The 22,331-nt window shown below is 39.2% G+C and overlaps 1 protein-coding gene across 1 annotated transcript in view; it reads right to left on the bottom strand.

The window, feature by feature from the left end:
* Positions 1 to 1,554: 1,554 nt before the first annotated feature.
* The window catches only part of LOC140370560 (leucine-rich repeat and fibronectin type-III domain-containing protein 2), a 150,953-nt gene continuing 130,176 nt past the window's right edge, over positions 1,555 to 22,331 (bottom strand). The window contains exons 5-6 of the mRNA XM_072457736.1: positions 6,437 to 7,833; positions 1,555 to 4,111 (exon numbers count right to left, since the gene is read on the bottom strand). Of these exons, the coding sequence (XP_072313837.1) occupies positions 3,133 to 4,111; positions 6,437 to 7,812 (2,355 nt within the window). The 5' untranslated portion in view covers positions 7,813 to 7,833 and the 3' untranslated portion in view covers positions 1,555 to 3,132. The remainder of the gene's footprint in view (positions 4,112 to 6,436; positions 7,834 to 22,331) is intronic.

Genomic DNA, 22,331 nt, shown 5'->3' with positions numbered 1-22,331 from the left:
GGTAAATGGAGATGACCAGGGGGGAAGACACAGACAGAAGAAAACAAGGGCATCAAAGGAGTAATTAGTAATATCATCCCACCCAAACATGAAGAAATGAGGAACAAAGACGCAGAAAGACCAGTTTGGTTCATAGTACTTAATCAATATTTTATATTTTTGTAGCAAAATGTCACACAGAAACAGTATTTTTTTCCTCATTTATGTTTCTAGAAGTGAGAATCTTTACGTCAAGTCAAGTATACATTTAAAATGTGTATTCTTGGACAGCTTTCTGAAAAAGGGAGGCATTGCATTATGTTGGACTATATATTTTATATATACTCTGCATTTTTGTGGCCCTGTTAAGGTTTACAGGAGCTTATATTAATCTCTCATAGAGAGAGATAATATAAGTGTGTTGAATCCTATCAAATCTAACACTATAACATGACTAATTAACAATCTCTCAGTCTTTACTTTATTAATTTAGTTATAAATTAGGCTTATTCCTATGGGTCTAAATAAGTAATTTCCTATATGTGTACTTAAAGAAGACGTGCTTTTGTCGGCTACACAGTTACATTCTATGTCACAAGGACGTTTTAAAAGAAACAAGTTTGTTGACTTCCAGTTGAGCTGCTTGCTGACCATGCTGACCATGCCTCGCCTCTGGGTACCTACAGTTCACCGTAGTGAGCAGTGAACATTTAAGCATTTGGGCCAAAATGAATGAATCATACATATAATATATGTATAGTCACGTATCTACGGTGATTTGAGCTTCTGTCCCGCAAATATTATGTCTGTCCTTTTCTTTGGTGAACAAAGATGAACACAAACTCTCTGTAGCTGCGCGTCATCGGCATGAAACAACTGCAGATTGAAACAACTGCGAATGTTTTTCTAATTCCTGTGCGTGCTGTACACGCACACAGACACACACAGCAGCATCGAGAAGGTTACTCGAGGCATAATGTGTAATGTGCATAGGAGACATGGCCAGTGTGTAATTAACATAAACATGAGTTTATATTATTACTCATTAAACTGTGTGTTAAGACATTTTTCAACTAATACAAAAGGTCTGATGAAAGATTTCCACCTCGTATATAAGAAAACACATTAGCAGGCTAATTGTTAATATGGGAAAAAGATCAACTGAGCAGGGGGGTAGGGGAGGACTGGAATTGTTCAGACCAATAGGCATCTTGAATGCAGGAAACTAAAGATTACTCAAACATGTATAAAACATGCCAAAATATGTCTCCTTTAATTGTATTGTTGGTCAAGTATCTACACCTTTGAGTACAGAATGTATTGACATTGCTCATGCCTCTTTCAGAAAGCTGTCAAACATGTTGACCAAGTTGGTACACCACAGGAAAGCACCTTCTCACTCTTTTGTTTCACATGAAAATAAAATAAACTACATCTTTTATTACCCCTCTTTACATTCTCACCAATTATTGTACAAAAAATGTCTCTATACATCATGGTACACCTTGTGAAGAAATAACAATAAAATAAAAACATGGGCCCCACCCTTTTTTTTTTTTTTTAAATGCAGCAGAAACTTGCAGGAGATGAAGAAGGCATCAGTATGTGTCTGGGAAGTCCCATCTTTGAGACAGCGAATGACACAGCAATCGATTTCTAAGTGTCTAACTGCAATGTACTGCCATGTAGGGCAAAAAGTGCCATCACGGATTTCTGGGATGAATGCAAATAATGACAAAAGTTTGAATGATATTTTCAGACAGGGCCTAACAACACATTACTTTAGACCATTAAACCTTTTGAATATTGAATTCATTTATCTGGGTTGGCAGTCACTTTAAATACAACATTTAACCATTTCACCCTTCTGTTTTAACTGTTAAGTGTTAGATTTGTCCTTTGTTTCCAAGTCCAAGTAATTTTTTGGTTTCAAAATAAATTCTAGTGTAACTCTCTCAAATGCTGACAACAGTCTTAAGTCAAGTATTGAAATATTATTCATCCAAGCCCAGGTTTCAATCAGTAGTTGACGTCATATAGGCAGTTTAGATTCACCAATTATTTCCCAACTATAGGTGTGAAACTTATGTTGTGAAGCCAGGAGATTTAACCCACAACGTTTTAATGAATAGACAGGAACATAAAAACATGTCTGCACTTGTATGTGCTGATGTAATACGTCAATTTTAGTCAAAAGCATATAATAGCTGATTTATAGAAATTGGAGTGGGCTTATATAAAGTTTAAAGACTTTCATCTGAACACTTGAGTTTAAGAACAATATTTCCTGAATTCTTACCCTAAGGCAAAAGTGTCATATAATCCCCCGATATCACCATTTGGATAAGTAAAAATGACTCAAACTTGAACTTAAAATCACCTTCTAGCACTTGGGAATGGCAAACAACAAGTACATACAAAATAACTGCACTGTGCTTCAGATGACTGATCTTACGTGGTTTTAGCTTGTATTTTATGTTACTTTTAATTACAAATAACCTCATATTTTAAGGAACCTGAGGTAGCGATACAAGCCAGGCTGTCCATTGTAGCCACACCAAATTGTGCTGTCGATTTTACATTAAAAACATGGGTAAAGGAAACTGAGAGGCGGGGTTGCTGTGTGCCAGAATGCTGATGAACCCAAAACTATAAATAGTAAAAATGATAGAAAAAACACAGATGAAAATAAAAAATGTTCTACTTTTCTATACTCTCCTTACAGGTCCTTCTCTGTAGCTGTAATAGTCCATGTTGAAACAGAGGTATGCCACCAGTCCACTAGAGTCTGGGGAAATCCTCTTCATTCAGTTCCTTTGATACAGATGTAGTAAAATCCACTTTAAATTCAACATCTTTCCTCAAGAGGAGCCAGCAATGGGTTCAGGATAATTCCACAAGAGCCATATCGACACAATAAATTCCATGTTATTTTGAAATACGCACATTTATTCTGACTGTTTGTCTGTCTGAATGGTCAGATAGAGATCATAGCCAGAAACCTTTAAGTGTTGTCTCACACAGGACTCCAATGGATAGAGTCATGCAATCCCCTCAGGCAAATCCCCCAGGCGAGATAGCCCATCCTTTGTGCTCTGCTTTCCCTTAGGTTCTGGTGGAGATTTACAGGCTGTCCGTGGACCAGAGTTATCCTCAAACTGTGCTTTCCATCACCCACTCTGAGCTCTCAAAGGCGGGCTTCTCATCCTCACTACTGTCATACTGCAGCAGCATGCCATTCACCGACAGACTGCGCTTAGTCCAGATATTACTGATCCTACGTGGATAGTTGCCACGGTCATGCGCACCGCCTACATGCCCCATGTCAAACGAGTGGCTCCGCTTGGGCTTCCCTTCCAGGGGCAGCCCTAGGAGGCGACCCAGCATGGTGGTGGATTCGGCTCTTCCAAGCAGAGGCTCTTTATCAGATGGAGCTTTAGCCACTGCCAAAGTTGTTGAAGCTGTAGATGGCCCCGACGGTCCTTGGTTGTCCCTCGGTACCCCACGCAGCTCCAGAGAGGTGAAAGCCCCTAAAAGATGGTCCAAATTAGGCCGTGCTTTTGCCCCGTGCCTCCTGAACTTGCTACTTGGCAGGGTGCTGCACTCACTACCGTGCAAGCTGTAGTGGTCAGCCGGGCCCCGTGCGCCATGGCCGTCCAGAGAGTTTGCTGAGGAGGATGATGACGATAAGCTACTTTGAAGAGAGCCACACTTGAACTCCACCATCTCCTCCCTCATCACCACCACCGTGGACCTCACCTGCGGCGGGGCACCGTTAAACCGGTTCAAGCCCCCGTTGGTCTGTGAGTACGTGTTGCTCATGACGGGAAGCTTGTTGGTTTGGATGCCGCTGGTCACTTTGTAGCGCACCATGAGGATAATGATGAAAACGAGAAGGGTTGCGACAATAACGCCTCCAATGACCAGGATCATAGTGCCGCCCATGAAACCGCTGTGCAGAGACTGACACTGGGGGTAGTCATCTCGGGTGTTGAACTGGACGCAGCCCACGATGTTGGTGGCGGTGAGGGTGGTGGCAATGTCCTCCCAGATGGCCAGCACGCACAGGTCGTACTGCATCCCTGCGACAAGGTTAGTCACGGAGAAGGCCCGGATACTCATGGGAATCATCCTAGAAGAGAAAAACACGGAAACGTTGAAAGCAGAATGTTGAAAGACAAGATAGATCCAAATCCTGTTGGTTATGTTCATATGTATGGAAATTACATTGATTGTTGAATTAGAATGAAAGTAGTTAGGGGCATATTGTGTACAGACTTTTTTCTATTAGTTGTTCTAGTTCCAAGGGCTGGGCCATATGGTGTCATATATGGAAATAGTGGTCAGTGATATGAATTCAATTACTGAGTCATAATTTGCATGCTCTAATACTATTAATACTGTGAGCAACTACTTTAGTTACTTAACAAATTCAACATGACACAAGGTTGTGTTTACAAAGTATTATGTAAATTATTTGATCTATTATATTGTTATTGTAAAGGTTCTTATTTCCACATAATAATTATTAGAGGCATTTAAGGCCATATTGCAATGCTCTAGTACTTCTTCTTATGTTTTAGCTTTTCACTCATACTCATTTACAGCAACCATGCTTATGTTTAACACATTTGATCTTGAAGAGAAAAAATGTATTAACACTTTAGTTTATAGAAATGTATTCCTGCATTATATACCACTGTGCAGCCAGGATGAAATGTGTTTCTCTGTAAAATCAGAAGCATGAAATCAAGTAGTTCTAAAGACGAGAGCTATTTTAATTAACAGCCTACAGATCTACCGCCCCATACAAGAAAGGACAGGTTAAAGCCCTGTTTTGTGGCTGGTATTCTGTCACTTTAATGCATTGATATTTTCATGAACGTCCTACTTACCAAAACAATAACATATAAATAGATTGCTAAAGGTGTGCCAAAGCCTGAAACAAGAGAAAACGGTATATATAGCAGCCTAATTTGTGAATAAGTGATTGTAATTTTTACGGGAATACTGTCATATTCAACTGTCCTAGGCTATTGCTAAGTTTAAGCAGGGGGCAGTTGGCCATGTTGCAATGGGGGATCTATAAATAGATCATCCCTCTTTTGCTGGCCAGCCTTTCTTCCCAGCACAAGCATCCATAGCTTTGATCCCTCAGAAGCATCTCCATGCTGAGCCCAGACACCATTGGGGCTGTGGTTCATTATTCATCCTTAATTGCTTTTTTCCATAAGAAGTGAGAAGCCGCTCTGCCTCACACATTTGGGCCAACTCAACCATCTCTGCCCTCCCTCCATGTGACTTGATTGATTTTTAATTATGCCACTGCCCATGTATAGACAGCGCCATGGGACATTATCTAGGCCAACAAAAGGCGTGTGATAGTTGTACATATGTGAGCAACAAAGTCCTATCAATATTAATTTTAGAAGAGCTGGACCTGGCCATGTGCACATTACCCACGGTTCCTGTTTCTCATGCTACTAAAAACCTACAGTACAGAGAACGGAAACAATAAAAAAAGCTTTTTTTAAGACAACTGAGTGAACATTTCAACACAAAATAATGTTGTTTTTTTTACTTTGAAGTCTTACACTATTTTTGATATACGTAGTTCAAAACCAGTATCTACTGGATTGTGAATTTATTTTTGATACTAGTGTTGGTATTTGGATATTTATGTGTTCACAAGTGATGTATTTGTGCTCATCACTAAATCCTGTGGGCTAACAATAAAAGCCTCGTCAGTAGAGACTCTTTTAAAATGAACCTTTTTAATACAATTTCAATCAAATGATGTACTACACTCTATTAACATGTGCACAAATCACAGTTCAAATGTTTACACTTTAGGGGATTTTTTTTTGTTTAACTCATGTGTAAGTAATGTCATCTGACACAGACAAATGATACCTCCAGAATGAGCAACATTAATTCTAGTCCAATGTTTCCCAAAGTGGGGTCTGGGGAAGTTTGAGTTGAAGTAAAATTACACACCATAGTTGTTTCTATTACATTGGGGATGGCTGTTCTAGTCCATACTTAATATAGAGAAACAATCTATATCTTATTAAAAAGTGGATACATTCTGTTCAAATGTTCTTACTTTAATTGGAACTAGTGCGGCTTTCTGAGATAAGACCATTCCAAATCCTTCTCCAAGTTTTCAACCTTATATTGGCTGACTTTCAGATCTTTTCCCATTTAATTTGGAATATATAATATATATTCCAAATTCCAAAAAAAAACATGCCTCTAACAACTTGTTAAGAATATTATTCTTAACAAGTTGTTAGAGGCATGGTTTTAATTGGAATGTCTCTCTTTATTCAAGTTGTATCTAGAACTAGTTGGTATAATTTTATCTTCTGACATCATCACATCACATATTTGTGAAAATGAGAAGACCACTTTACAATCTCATTATTACTCTAATGCCTTAACCACAGAGACTTACCTGTAAATGAGAACTTCATCTTCTGAACAGTTGTACTGGAGCTGATACATTTTCACTTTTGGCGTAGTTTTAGGAACGGTCCACTGGATCAAAGCAGATACTGCAGTTACATCAGCCACAGTCACCGCCTTCTCTGGTAACGGTTTGGGCTCGCCTTTGCTGACCTTGGTAGAGCTTGTTATATCGGAGAGCCCGGACTTAGCTTGCGTGGTGCGATTGGTTCCGTTACTCCAATGGGGGATCTGAATGATTGACAGCTCGATGGAGGCTGTAGACTCTCCAGCAGCGTTAGCAGCTATGCACGTAAAAGTCCCATAATCCTTTGCGGTTGTGATTGTAATGTCGAGGGTGCCATTTTCGTAGACGGTTGCTCTGGAGGAGTTACTTATCAAACGGTCGTCAGGGGCAACCCAGTGGACAGTCGGCATTGGGTCGCCGACAGCTTTGCATCGAAGGCTTGCAGTCTGTCCCTCAAGAACGAGCAAGCGGTGGGTGTGCTGAGTGATGAGAGGAGCTTCGCAAACAAACTCCTCCTCGCGAACGGACCAAAAATATCGTCCTTTGAGACTGGCAGGAGAAGCGCAGGTCTCCATATCGTCCTCCCGATCCAATCTTCGAAGCCATAGCACCTCACAGTTACAATGTAAAGGGTTCCCTCCAAAGCTTAGGGAAAGTGAAGGTGCATAAGGGGTACTCAAAACTATGCCACTTTGAGATCTGGCAAAAATTGGGTCGGGTGGGAGTTTTTGAAGCCGGTTGGAGGTGAGGTCCAATCGGGCCAGTTTCTCTAAATCTGTAAATGTCCCCTCGTCGATGAAGAAAATTAGGTTATGGTCCAAACTCATCTGATGAAGGTTGACCATCTGGCGAACGGCTTCCCAAGGCACACTGCGCAAATTATTATACGACAAGTCCAAATCTTCTAGAGTAAGCAACAGGTCGTCGAAAGTTGCTTTGTCGATTCGATTTAGCTGATTGTTGTTAAGGATGAGGTGCTGGACGTTTATGAGACCTCTGAGATCGTCCGGCCCAAGTTCTGTCAGCCGATTACTATCTAGATGTAGTGACCTCAAAGTCTCCAGGTCAATGAACGAGAAAGGCTGGATGGTGCTGATTGTGTTGCGAGATAGTGTCAGATCCACCAGACCCGTCATGTTGGCAAAGTCCTGAGTGGTGATTTTAAGAATGAAGTTCCCGCCTAACCGGAGCTCTACGGTGTGCCTGTCGATGTCTGGTGGAACGAAGAGCAGGCCTTTGGACGGGCAAAGCGTCCCAAGAGACTCCGACAGGTTCTGGCAGACGCAGTATTTGGGACAAGCATGGACCATGGTGAGAGCGGTTCCCAGCAGCAGGAGACTGAAGACCACTTTGTCCATGTTAGTTCACAGAAAGGGAACCTGCGGAGACAGAAAAAAAAAGTTTGCCATGACATATTTCTACAGCATATCTCATCTGGACCACTTAAATCAGGACTACAGTAAAGACAGTTGCAAGTGTCAGTAGCAAGTGCTTTTTATTGCATACACATCCATACCTAAATCACAATGCAAATCATTAAATGCCAAGGCAAATTATCTACTACCAAATAATACCCAAAAGCATAGAATTGATATTAATTGCAATCGTTTATGGTACATTGTTGCTTATTGCTTCCTAGTTTTTGTTTTTGAGTTTCCTAGTCATCGTCAATTTGGTTTCTCAATGTCAGTTTCAAGCCACTGATGATGCACAATAATATTCCATTTTTACAGCACTGATTAGCATAGATTTGCAATGATAAAAAGGTGTGTGGAATCGCATGAGCCTTGTTTGAAGGCCAGGATTAAATAGCACTAAGGAGCTATTTTTGATGACACACGCACTTGCAAGCTGTCATCACAAAAAATATCTAAGCAGGCCATGCACAGCACTTACATTGTGTGTGTGTGTGTGTGTGTGGGTGAGAGAGAGAGATAGTGAGAGAGAGAGGCACAGACCCAGTGCAAACTAGTACATCAGCATGACGGACCACCCTTCCATTTGAATGCAAACAAACAGAGCATCAAAGGGTGCTGTTTCTGTTGCCTCTCCAACACAGACCTTCCTTTTCATAACATTGTTTATGTTCCCACTTTTTCTGCAGTTTACTTCCTCCAGTGTGTCACCAGTGTTTGAGCAGGAGATAATGCAGTGGGAAAATATTGGCCAAGCAGCAGGTGTTGGCCTTGGCAGACGCATTGAAAGCAGCAGGCTCCTTGCCCTTACACGATTCACACCACTCTAGTCCAGGAACACATTTGAAGAACTGTAGTTTTGTAGGTTAGCTGAATAAATAGTCCGTCACAATTTAAAAATCTAAAATCTTCCCCATTTCACTCTTGTCAAGACAACTTGTGTTAATTGCTTCAGATAATGTTATTATCGTTAAGGGACACTTTACCGTTCCGTAGGGAAATAATTCCTCTGTGTTTGATCCTTCAATGCCGTTGGGGCCACTTTAGCTGGAGGATTCTACAATGTGCATGTAATGGGTTGATGGGGGAAAGGGGTTAGTGATCCAAGAAAGTTCACTGAGGCAGTTCCAAATGTATAGCATCCTTTATTAATTAAAAAGTAAGCGGTCAACAAACTGTGTGCTTGTCACTCTAGCAACCTGACCCCTGCCCCTGAGCCCACAGCGACACCCCATGGCCGCTCCCAACACTATATCTATCAGGGGTTTTTCTCCTACAGCAACTATTCCCGGTACATAATTGTAGATAGCTAACACCCTCCCGCTAAAGTAGTCCTTGAGCTTAAGTTTCACTAGCGGCACTGAGGGATGGGTCAAATGCAGACAAATGTCCCAATATCCCTACTTACTTGGGATAATAAAGTGTCCCTTAACCTTAAAAGTGTACCTTGTTGTAGATTTGAATCAGCGCTCTACAACACCATTGCTTTTTCTTACCATGAAACTCTTTCAATGTCTCTACTTTAAATACAATTGATCCTCCTCCAGCGCGTCTCTGCCAGTGTTTGGGCAGTGGATGAAAAAGTGTAAAAATACTGGCCAAGCGGCAGGTGTTGGCCTCGGCAGGTGCAGGAAAGCAGTGTGCCCCTGTGAACATTTTAACAGGCTGTGTCTTCAAACAACTAGCTTTTAATTCCCATTGACAGTTGTGTTACTAATTCCTAATACACAGCAGAGCCAAGCATAATACGCGTTGTTGCTTGAAATTAAACAGTCTAGAACTCTAATAAAAGATATTAGTCTGAAGCTTAATGTGAATATTAATCAAACTCTGGATATTGATGTGTGATTCCTTGTATATGTAAGGATTCCCAATCGTCACATGGTAGTAGAACCCACTGTTTATGAACCAGTCGGTCCTTTTATGATGCTACAAGATCATCCAGAAATTCAAATCTCACAGTGTGAACATCAGCATAATTTACACACTGCGGTTCAAAAGACACAAAAGCCACCAGTCAATTTTCAGCTCTTAACTACACGACTTGACAGCTTCTGCTCAGCATCAATAACAAAGAACATATTTGGATCCTAAATTTAATTGCAAGCATATGCTACTTAAATGGTCACAAGTAAATCTAAATGGCAAAGTGTATTGTTTTACATCTGGACATTTACAGCTTGTTCCCGTGTAGCCAGAATCAATCAATGCACGGGAAGGAAGGTGTGCTCTACTGAAACACATAATTGTAGAGTTGATGCATACAGCGATGACCCTGTCAGCACAGTGGAGCTAATCCCTGTTCTGCCGCATGGTGAGAGCTGTCAATGCTGACACGCTCTCTCTCTCTCGTGGATTCATTAACCGAAGTCTAGGAAAACAGCGTCAAACCTATGCCATGCAAACCAGAATATGCTGCTTCTCTTTTCTTGCTTTTTAATCTTGCAATGCAAGAGAACAATCATGGTCAGAAGAGTTGTTTGAAATACAGAAATTTGCAGAATAAATGTAATGGATAGATATCTTCAGAACCTTTAAAACAAGTTTTTCAGCTCATTTACACAGTATTGTTGTAACAGGACTAGCCCTGTCATAGAAAGGTATAGTATAGGGTTTCACATCAACTGCAGACTATATTACTATAGTGTATACTACACTATTACTATGGTGTATACTATATTATAACATGTCAATATTACACATAAATAAACCACCTTTGTTGGAATAATTTTAAGATTTTCAAGAAATGAATTTCAGGAGCTACAAATCATATGTTGTTGTTATGTTCAATAACAATTATTACTATTTTGTTAAAGCAGCAGCATTTTTCACCCTGAAAATTGAATATTTTTAATGGATTCTAATCTAAAAAAAAAATAAAAAAAAATGATGCTACACAAATAAAGTATATTTGGGTTACTTTTTGACACTTTGGGGATGCAGGTTTAGCTCTTTTTAAGACTCTTTTAACACTAGATGACTATTACAAATACAAATCTAATTACAAAGGCACAAAATAAACTGATGTTTGTTTTTTTGCTAAATTTGTTGTAACTGATGAGTTACCCAACCCTCTGTTCATTGCCTGTGCATAAACTTCACATTACTCACTGTAGTAAAAGAAACCATTGATCAATATGTCAGTTTTCATTTCCTGACTATCATCTATTTATGGAACTGATTTCCTGTCAGGCGGGTGAGAGGAGGCGTCTGATTGGCTGATGATGATCATTGATTTATCGGCTTTTGAAAGTCCATCGACTATGTTTTTGTTCAGCTGTGCACATTAAGAAAGTGCAGTCAAAGTTCAGCAGACAGTACTTTGAACACATTCCTTTTCATCTATTGTGGTGAGTACTTTGACTGACTTGTTACCAAAGTCTATAAAGCTTCTTTACAATAAGAAAAATGAATAGCTGCTGAAGGTACGTAACAAGTTTGTATTTACTTTTAGTTAAATACGTTCATTTTTTAAATAACATGGAAAAAAATGGTATGGTTATTGAAATTGATCCATCAGTTCTCAAACTAAGTGTGCAGTTTCAGAGTCTCTCATCCCTGGATGGAAAACAAACCACAAATAATCTCAATTAGCACATGGTTTACAAAGATAAAGTATCCTCCGTCTCAGCCTGTGCAGAACCGATCCTCCATGAGAGACACATACAGTAGTTTGTTACACCGAGTTAACCTTCAGATGAATATGACAGCACAGCTGTTGGACCGTCTGTTTAAAATATACTCAGGGTGTTGTTAGCGCTTTGGGACAATTGGATGGTATTCAATATTTTGGTCCAGCAATTTTAGTCTAATTTATGAAAGGTGAAATCCTTTGTACTTGGAACCATTGGCCAAATATATTAGACAATCAGTGGATTAACAATTGCTGGGACAGAACATAACATTTCCTGCAATTGCGTGGTATGGAACTTTCTGGTTTGGTAATAATTCATATTTAATTAATTAATAATTATAATAATTTGGTTATAGCTTTAATTATGTCATGATTTGTTTTTTTCTTTGCATCTAATTATTAAATGTTTTATTCTCTGTGAAGAAGGATGTGCGCTGTTAGCATGCTAATTGTTTGCTTTACCATAATGGCAAAAAAGAGAGTTGTGAAAGGCGCTCATAAACCCGGTGTAAAAATCCGGTACAGCGCCATTGTTACCATATTTTGTAAATGTCCAGAAAGAGTGCGATTGACATGAAGATAAAAACCTTCAGTTGAACGACATGTTCAACATCCCTGGTCAAAATCAGATTTCAACATAGTTATTTGACATAATTGATGTACAGTAAGTAATCCCAGTGAGACAACTTCAGCATTACTTTCTTGGAGCACTTCTGAAACAGCCTCAACCAGCAGTTTTCCATTGGAATTTGGCCTTGTACCAGCTTATAATGCTATGTATGAATCATGTACTACAGTTGGTCTGCAATATCCTTACGATAAATGCTTTTGAAGGTGAGAATCGTTTTTTGGAATTGTTTATCCACATTATTTGAAAGATGAATTACAAAAGCTGGAGAGAGGCGGCTTGTGAAATGAAAGCGGTGTGCCGTTGGAGAAAATTTGACATTTCTCTGGATGACACCCAAAATTAATCTTTGTGTTCAATCAAGTATTACTCCCACACATACTGCAGCAAACAGCCTGTGTCAGCCGGGTAAGGGCAGGCTGTGAATGGGCTTACTGCTCCAGAACAGTGGAGGTGGCTATTGAGAATTATACCTCCCAACAGATGTCAGCTCTGTCCTGATATGCTTCAAGTAAGTTAACAGGATGTAGCATGCCTGTTTTTTTCAAAGGCAAAGTTATTGTTTAATATTTACCAGTTGTATAGTAGTTTGTCGAGTCAAAATGTCGAGTCTCTCAATGGACATTGTAAAGATGAATAAAAACTGTCTCTATATGCTAACTGCAGTGCCCAATGTAAACCACAAATCTTCTAAATATGGGGTTAATTCTTCCAATGAGACAATTTGTGGTTATCCAAAGTGAGATGAAATGCACTTACCTGATCAAAGAGGTCAAAGGTATGTTAAATAAGGGCCAAAACTGTGGTAGAAAGTAACAATGTACAAAATTAAAAGTCCAATACTAAAGTAGATTTTTTTGTTGACATACTTTACTTGAGTAAATTTGGCATTTAATTTTTACTTTTACTCCACTACATTGAGTGCAGTTATCAGGACATTTTTAACTGGACTGGAAAGTAAATGTTTCCTTATGTTTTAAAGCATGTTTATGATGTCATCTTGCCTGAAGAATTTGACTTCAACTCCAAGATTTGAGCAAACATATATGGTAATTCCCAGATTTGAGCAAACATATGGTAATTCCCAGATTTTAGCAAACATAATAGCCTAAAGAAATATACCAAATAAATAAATTTAGTTGCCCGTGCTGACAGAAAATAAGCACAATTACCAAAACCCACTTTGCCTTACCTGCTTAAGGCCATCCACATGTGTATTTACTTACTTATTATTATCACAAAATAAAAAGATACATATTTTTAAAAATGTGCGTATGATGATGAGGGAGAGTAAGTTTTATCATTCCCTTCACCACAAATCTTTGACTAAAATAACAAATGACTGTGAACCAGGAATCCTATTAACACCCCTTTGCTCATATACACTGCCTCTTTAAGCATGCTTATTCAAATCAATACATATATTCTAGTCTTTATATATAGAACTAAGTGGTATGTGGGTAAACAACCAATAATGTTGACACAAATCGCAATGACTTAGTAAACCTCCAACAATTAGCGCTTGGTTGAATGTTTCTCCAGACGTTTTCATTCACCCGATGAGTTAGCTGCTACGCTTACACACAGAGGCAATGGGAAAGGTCAAATGCATTAAAGCCTGCTGAGCATCTTCATTCTATTCTACCTAAAGCTAATTACATGCATCCCTCTACAGTCTGCACACTCTGATTAATCGTGCCGTCCTTTTCACAACACTATCTGAGCCATTTGATGTGAGTCTATAATGAATGCCAGCACGAGGGGGGGTCCGTGCCACCCAAACAGGGGGGAAATTAATTGATGCCACTTCAGGTCACTCAAAAAATGTTTATTTTCTAACAACTGCTAAGCTAATTAAATTTCATAGGATTAGACACATATTTATGTATTCATTTGGGTCATGTGTCATGTTTGCGAGCAGCTTGTACAACAAAAGAATGTGTATTTTGAAGGTTGAATGCAAAATGTATGTATTTTCCTCATACACACGTATTACATCAAATTCACCCATTCAGACCGTTTATTAAAATGTAGTCTTTTGGTTCATTTTTGGGGTAGTGTTCGATTTGCACTCAGTAAAAGCCAAATTCTGTTTTTTGGCATTAGTTTGGATTTTATAACAATAATCCATCTATTATGATCCTGACTGACAGGCCAGCTGGAGTGTACTTTGGGTTTGTTTGCATATTCAAGAGGCTTTTTAAAGACCAATTATGCTTTATTTCGGATCATTTAGTTTTAGATTATTATTTTATATTTTCTCCTGTGTAAAGAACAGCATTGATCTAAAGGGGGGCAAAATCATAAACACAAGTATTGACTTCCTGCTTATAACAACAGAACGCTAGATTATTGTTCAAAATCTGGATAATTTTCAACCTTACATGTTTGACTAAGTGTTTGGACTAATTGCAAAAAAGTACTGAACGGAATGCGCAAATGATGGTTACGGAAACATTCAAGCTTTGACTGCAGGAAGATACACAATTACTCATCCATGAAAGACTAATTGTGACTAGTAGACTATAAAGCATAATTATAGTTGTTATCTGGACTAAACAGACTAAACAGATGGCAGATTACCTTTTTTTTCTAACAAAGACAGCAGCAATATTAGATCAACATCTGTTATTCATAATTAATAATATACACATCAGAACCTTGTTTAAACCTAATTGGTTAATAATGTATTTTAAAAGGCTCAATGTAGAATATAAATAATCCTTTCACTTGTTGACTTTACCAAAAAAATAATTGTTGATGAAGGTTCTGTCTTTTAACTTTAGGTATATAGATGATATCAATAACATACTTAAATCCATTAGGCCAGTATACCAGATCTGATTTTAATTACTAGCCTTAATACAAGCATAACAGTGCATATTTTATGAAGAATTGTATGTCATGAATAATCTCATAACAGCATGTGAGAACAGACCTTATTATGACAATGCATCAACACATAGTAACAGGGGGTGATTCATCCTTAGCAGTAAGTAAGGTGCAGACACATTTAATGAATAATTAACCTGAAAATATCAGACCAATACTTCACTGGAAATGGTACCAAACGTGCTTTTATCAGGCTTCTTCATGGAATGTTTGAAATATCTTTGCACAAATGTAATATCCTCCCTAATGAGAAGTGCTTGTTTTTACTTTTACAAAACAAAATGGCTGACAGAAGTTAACAAGCAGATGGGAAAAACTGTATTTTTGTGTGAGCCAGTTGGATGGAACAAACGCCTGTGAAATGTTTGACACTGAGGAATGTGCAACAGCTGCAGGTTTCCAGCAGTGTCGGGAGCATTCAAATTCAGCTGAGGTGCAGCGAGTGACTGTCTACAACACAAACATGTGCAGACAGACACAAGTAAAGGCTACAGCTATGAAAAATGAAAGGCGTTCGAGACAGTGCTAACAACAGTGCCGTTTTGTCAATCTAGTGATGTAGAAAATGAACACTTGATTTGTCTGTTTTAATTGGTATAAGAATAGTATCAACATGTTTTTCACAAACTAAAAAAAACAAACAAATACTGAAGCAATTTACAATGGAACACTCCTGGACGAATGAGGGATTACATAGACATAATTTAGACACATGGCTGGGGTCATATGGGTGTTCGGGGTCAGTCCTTTAACCCTGGTTCTCTTGCTTTATACCGTTAATCAATGGTAACTAATACTTGGCTATTACTTACGGCACCTTACAGCATAAATTTAGTAACATACCATAATTTGAATGAGTTGCGTTTGATTTTTGGCTTCTTTGAAAATATTTATACCAGTAATTGGTAATGTCCACTGTTTATGTTGATTGATGTTGTAACTATTGAACTATGAGTACCTGTTATGTCATCTGTGGTTGTTTTTAAATGTGCTATTGAAGTAAAGTGTGAGTTGATGAGTAATTTTCAACTATTTAACACATATACATGTTTTTACAGCAGCCCCCCTATAGTGCTTGCTTCTATGGTGCGACCAAGTGCATGTGTTATCTTATTTATATATGTTCTGAGCATTTTAATACAACTATCTAAGTCATACTGCATCGATACTGCGGAAACAGTTTTGGGAAGGGCAATCTCTTTGCCTCGTCAGCCAAAACTACATGCTGAACAATACTTTATAAAGACTCTGGAACCACATCCTGACTCCAAGATTCTGAGAGCCATGAGTGATAAGTGAGAGATGCATGGTCTGTTCATGTCAAAATGATGTAGGCTTACGAGTAGGAGAAAAAAAGCTAAAACAGGACAGAACAGAATAGCACAAATTTATGCAAAATCAACAAGCAAAGCACTAAACTCTGTAAATTCTTAAATGATAAAAAGATATTAGAGAGATGTCTTTTTAGAGCTGTTTGCTACAAATAAGCGTTTGTGATTAGATCGTACCTAAATTGCATGGTGGTGTGATGCACTGTGTGGATTGGTCCCAGACCCTTCTACTGTATATTTGAACAGAGAGTGGGAGTGAGAGGCTGGCCAGCTGAACAATATCTGGGGCTTACAGATAACGGTGTAAAGAGAGAACATACTCAATGCAATTTAGTGAAAAAGGACAACAGAATGACCCGAGTGACCGATAAAAAGGCCTGAAAGTGCCTATTTCATTAGGAAGTTTACAAAATAATGTGCCACAAAGCTTTATGAGTCAACCACTAATAAAAACAAATATCATCTTGCAAAAAAGAGAACCAAGGGGATAGTTGCTGTCAACAGCGCAAAGCAAATGGCCTTTGGAATTACATTAATAGCTCCCCAGTACAGAAACCTACTGTATTTACACACAAAACAAGTAATTATTCCAAAAGTTCCTCAAAAGAGATTTCCATTGCGATAAACCTTTGCCTATGGCAAGGATTATCAATTCCCAATCGAGAGGAGCAGGGATGTAGCATTGCCCCAAGCCTGTTTCAATGATACAAGAAGTGCCTTTAGCAAGTGCACTATCAAGACCATCTATATCATTTTGAAGCAGAATTTCATTGGAGAAGCGTGTCATGAATATTTAGTTTACCAGTACTTTATAGAGACTATTAATAAATGGTGGTTTTTTTCTGGCCATTTCTTCTGGTCTGTAACTTTGGTTCACAATCACCATGTGTTTCCATTCTTGCATGCTTATTCAATTACAGTTTTGTCAAGCCCCACCATTTTTTATGATGGTAAAATGTTTAAGAGGCCACTGCTGTGAGTTGATAATGGCTATTGTAAACAATTGTGTTTGCTTAGCCCTGTCAACGCTGGTGAATACCTTGTCCAGTGGCCTCCCCGCATGACCAAAAAGGAAAAATTAAAAAACATCTCAGAAGAAATAGCAGCAGCTTGCCGGGTTTCTTATCAGACAGTGCCAGATGCCAGCCCACAACACCATCCCACACACTGCCTGAAGGTGCACAGCAACACGGAGCCATCGCACCAGGGAGCGGCAGCCAGCTACAGATGCACGACCGCAATAGGATCTGGAGGAAGAAGATGTAAAGACAGGGAATATTCATAACGAGAAGTGGAGCAGAGTGCGGAGGAGTGGGACCAGAGAGAGGCCAGAGGAGTGGATCGGTAAGGCTGAAGAGTAAAGCCTTTCCTTCAACCCGAGAGGGTTCTGTCCAAAGCACCAAAGCACCTTAGATGCTTCCTGACAATCATCTGGCCCTGAGTAAAAGAGAAAAAACTGTTCCTTTGTTGCAACACACAGCAGGAAAATAATACTCTTTGTTAGAATTGTTATAGTGATTTGATTTCTGAATATGTATCCACATCTTATTAGATGTGGTTTTGACCACTTTAATTCCTTAAAACCTGCATTGATTTTCTTGTTACATGATTCTGACTGGTTTAAATAAACAGGGAAGTGGGATAAGAGAAGTGGATTTGTGGAGTCCACTCTTCTCCCCCTCAGAGGAGCAGCAGTGGTTACTAGCAGCGATCAAGTTCCCAGTATAAGAAAGGCAAGTTCTTTAAACTGACTCCCTCGACACCTTAGTGGAAACAGTAAAGATGATGCAAATGCCTTGTGAGTAACAAGCTCCATCCATCACCCTTGTTCCTGCTCAGCCCAGCGGCAAAGCCACTCATGCACACAGAGCTAATGCCCACAGGCTGTCTCTTACTGTGGAGGAACCATTCTGAGTGTTCCATGCACAAGTCTGAAACCTTTTACCACCAAATGCAATGTCTGATCAGGCCTTGTGATTAGATTGTGACAGACTGCTCACAGTACACTGGTGACAGCCCCCAAATTAAATTTAGTTTCATTTTCTTTGTGTAGCCTCAGAAACGCAGTGATGGCCTCCAGATGAACACAGAGTGTCAGATGCACACATTCACACATGGCTGCGGCTGCTCCTGCCTGAACTTCTCTCTCGGCTGAAAGTTTACTGCACAGGCTCCTGCAAATAAACAGTGGGAGAGACAAATAAATGTTGTTTCTTTCAGGAAAGTCACTGCAAGTGTATAAGCAAACAACTAGAAAGCAATGTGTCTCAGGTGAAACATATTTCACCCAATATACTTGATGACCACATGCCAAAGTCAATAAGAAATTCTTCTGCACAATCTGTAAAACTTCTGTAACTATGTTATGCTTCAAGGTGTCTCTAAAATTGGATTTACTAACTCACGTTTTCAATAACTCATTTCACTGTCGTCACACTATGCCAGTCTCCATAGGGAATTTTAATATCATTAGATTATAAATAGCCACAAAAAAAGGACTTGTTTGTTAGATATGAGAACGGAAAGATGTGTGAATCCACCATAAACGACAATGTAGACAAGATACGCCTAATTAAATCTATCATATAAACTTCTAGAATAATTAACGTGAAGTCAACTTTATTCTGCATAAACAGCCAGGGAGAATATTTGCAAATGGCTAAACATCGCCATCTGTAACTCAAACTTTTAAGTATTCCCTAAAACCATCGTCTGCGGCCCTAAAGTGGGTAATGTAAACAATAGAAAGTGTTAGCAAATAGCCCGGGTCTGTGCCAATGATAGCAGGTGATTCGACTACATTTGCACAGGGAACGCCTCCATAGATGAATGTGTCTGTGGAGGTGGGCATCAAAATGTAAGTCTGTGAACAATCAGGCATATCATTATGACCACTTGCCAAATGCAGCCGTACGTCAAACAAACTGCAAAGACCTGCATATTTTTACATCCCAAGCCACCAACAGTTTCCCGACCTTGGATCTCTTTCTATTCCTTTGCAGACTGATAACGTTCAACATGAGTTGATGTTTAGGGCTGGAAAAAATGACTTTTTATTCAATTTAATTTTGCCTTAATAACATGGTATTTGATATATGTTATATTTATTTTCCGATAAAAAATAATAGACTTTTTTGTCATTTCCTCCTCCAAATTAACTCGAAACTGCTCCAAATATCATACTTTTACTGACTTTTACAGACTGAGGATTGGCTGAAGACCTTTTTGATTAAATTGCTGTTTTGTGTTGGGTTTGATCCTTTATTCATTCCAGAAATAGGTCATGATAGCAAAAAGTGCTGCTAAAAGTTTTTTTTTTTTTAACTGTATTGCACAGCCACACATATATATCATAAATGGTCAATAATCAACTTTTATCACCCTGAAGCCCCTTCGGTGAAAGTAACATGAGCAATAGACGACTTGACTCCATATGTTACGGATCACAATTTTATGCAGACATTACGAGAATAACTGAAACATCTGACCTGAGTCCATCCAAAGTGCGCTGTGTTTTCAATTTGTCTGAGTCAAGATGCAAATCAACTGAAAATAATCTGCTTGTAATTGAATCAGCCAATATTCCGGTTTTAATAATCAGATTAACTTTTGTTTCCTACTGAATACGTGACTTGCTTTCAAAGTGTGATAAGGACTCAGTTTTTAATTAGTTTTTGAGATGTTTTCAATGAAGTAAGCCAAAGATCATTAAAGAAAAGTGGCAAGTGATTTAGAGATAGTGTGAGCTCCTCTTTGATGTTCTATGCACTTTGGTGGTTCTGATGTAATGATAGCGTACAGAGTCTGGATGCTTAGGTGGTCTTCATATCCACCATTTATGACACAACAGAAGAGCTCATAAACGAGAACAAACAGTGCAAATAAACACACAAAATCAAAAGACATGCACAACAAAGCCACCTGATGTTGTTACCACTCGCTCCATTAGGCAAGGAAATCATTGCAGGCGTAGCTCTGATCTCCATAGGCTTCCCTCGCCCACTGCGTTTACTAAGAAAGGCAAACACATACTGCATGTCTGTTTTATAGATCCCAGGGAAATCTAGCTGTACAGTCCGGCGAGCATGAGTGGGTGACGGATCAGTCAGAGTTGAAAGTACAAGCGGCTACATGGAAAGCATCACAAAGCCTATGTGGGGAGTTGCATAATTTGTGGGCAAATACTGGCAAAGGTACAGTATGTAAACAAAAGCTCTTAACGCCAAATAATGCAGGGTAATTTGTCCATAAGTAAGTTCCACAAGTTTATTGATCTTACATGAGGAATGATTTGTGGTGCAACTATCTATTCCAAATAACGATTGGAATTACTGCGCACAGAGAAGGTAGACGGTTTGCAGTGTAAATCTTTCAAGTCCAAATGATACAGTACTCACACTGACAGAGTATGTTTTCATGTCTTTCCTGATTGTTTGGGCTTCAGATGGGCCACATCCTCAGAAGGTGATACTCAGGTAGGAGTTCCATCACTAGGGAATCACTAGAAACAAATAAAGTTAATAATTCCACTAAAATGTGCATTTCTTTATATGGTTAGATTGTTGTTAAAGACATAATATGATGCATTTGTATAATATTTAGTCCATGGTTAACTTGTAATTAGTTGTGCTTTTGTTGATGTTTTTGTTGTTGCTTATTGCTTAGTAGTTGTGCCTTTCAAGCGCTAGTATTATCAAGAAATATATTTAGGAAAAAGTATCTGTCTTGTTCATTATCAACGTCCATTAGAACACTGTTGTGACTCTGCTCCTCTCATGATGTAATCTGTCACTTTCTGAATATTTCTGCTGCGAGAATCCACAGATACTTTTATTGTAGAGCCACATGAAGCATTAGTTGATATTGTAAACAGTGGAAATTCTAAAAACGTTTACTGTATGTTTTGGAAGAAAATTTTTGGATACTTTCAACAGCATGAGTGGGCAGACGGCACATTTTGTGAAAGTGGACATGATTTAACATCGAGACATGACCTGACTAGATGGGGATGCCTGTAGCAACAACAAAGGGACTACCTCCTCCTCTCGCCGAGGTAAACAAACACACACAGCTCACACACAGAGCAGCGGCGTCAAGTGACCAAACTCTGCAGAATCAAAGCTAGAAACTTTTGGAATTCTTCTTCTTCATTGTAAATTGAGTTGGGCTCAGAATTGCCCATGCCATGCTTAGAAGTCATTGAGGGGTTAGGAGAGAGTAGCAGCACTCTCTCTTCATCATCTCTTTAACTCTTTATCATAAACAATAAGCATGTTTTAAGTCAAGCTGTTAAGTCTCTGCCGGCTCCAATGCAAACTACCGTATTTTCCGGACTATAAGTCGCACCTTTTTTCATAGTTTTGGCTGGGGTGCGACTTGTACTTATATACTTATACTCCGGAGCAACTTATATGTGATATTATTTGTTATTTTCACACTTGCAACAGCCTTTCATACTTCAGTACAACTTATATATGTTTTTTTCTTCTCTTTGCATTTTTTGGCTGGTGGACTTATACTCTGGTGCGACTTATAGTCCACAAAATACGGTACTATATGTGCGATGCAGGAGTTACATATGTAAGTCCCGCTTCCGGTACATTTGACGGACACAAACAAGCGCCTTGTCAATACCACTTTCCTTCCATAGAATATGCCTGCAAGCTTATAACACACAGTGCGCCGCCTTGTGAATAAATTGCACGTGCGTGTGCCATAAGGTCAGTATTACTCGGCATGCCTGGCTTGGCTGCTAGCTTGATCAGCCTCACTTTGAGAATCAGCGGTGCATGGTGCTGACAGGAACCTGATAGGCTCAGTGGTCACCGGGCCGGCTGTATACCAACCGCATACATCCCACGCTGGAGTACATTGATTGAAACGTCACAGTGAAGGCGGCAGAGTGAAAGAGGAGTGTGTGTTCTGTCAAATTCAGCCCAGTGGGATAGCAGGCTCCTGGAATCTATTTATCGACTCA

The sequence above is a fragment of the Eucyclogobius newberryi genome, unplaced genomic scaffold, assembly GCF_026437365.1.
Source record: "Eucyclogobius newberryi isolate DKJ021-1_F unplaced genomic scaffold, fEucNew1.0.hap1 SCAF_21, whole genome shotgun sequence".
Classification (NCBI taxonomy): domain Eukaryota; kingdom Metazoa; phylum Chordata; class Actinopteri; order Gobiiformes; family Gobiidae; genus Eucyclogobius; species Eucyclogobius newberryi.
Note: the sequence above shows the minus strand (reverse complement) of the source record. Positions and strands in the feature narration are given on the sequence as shown.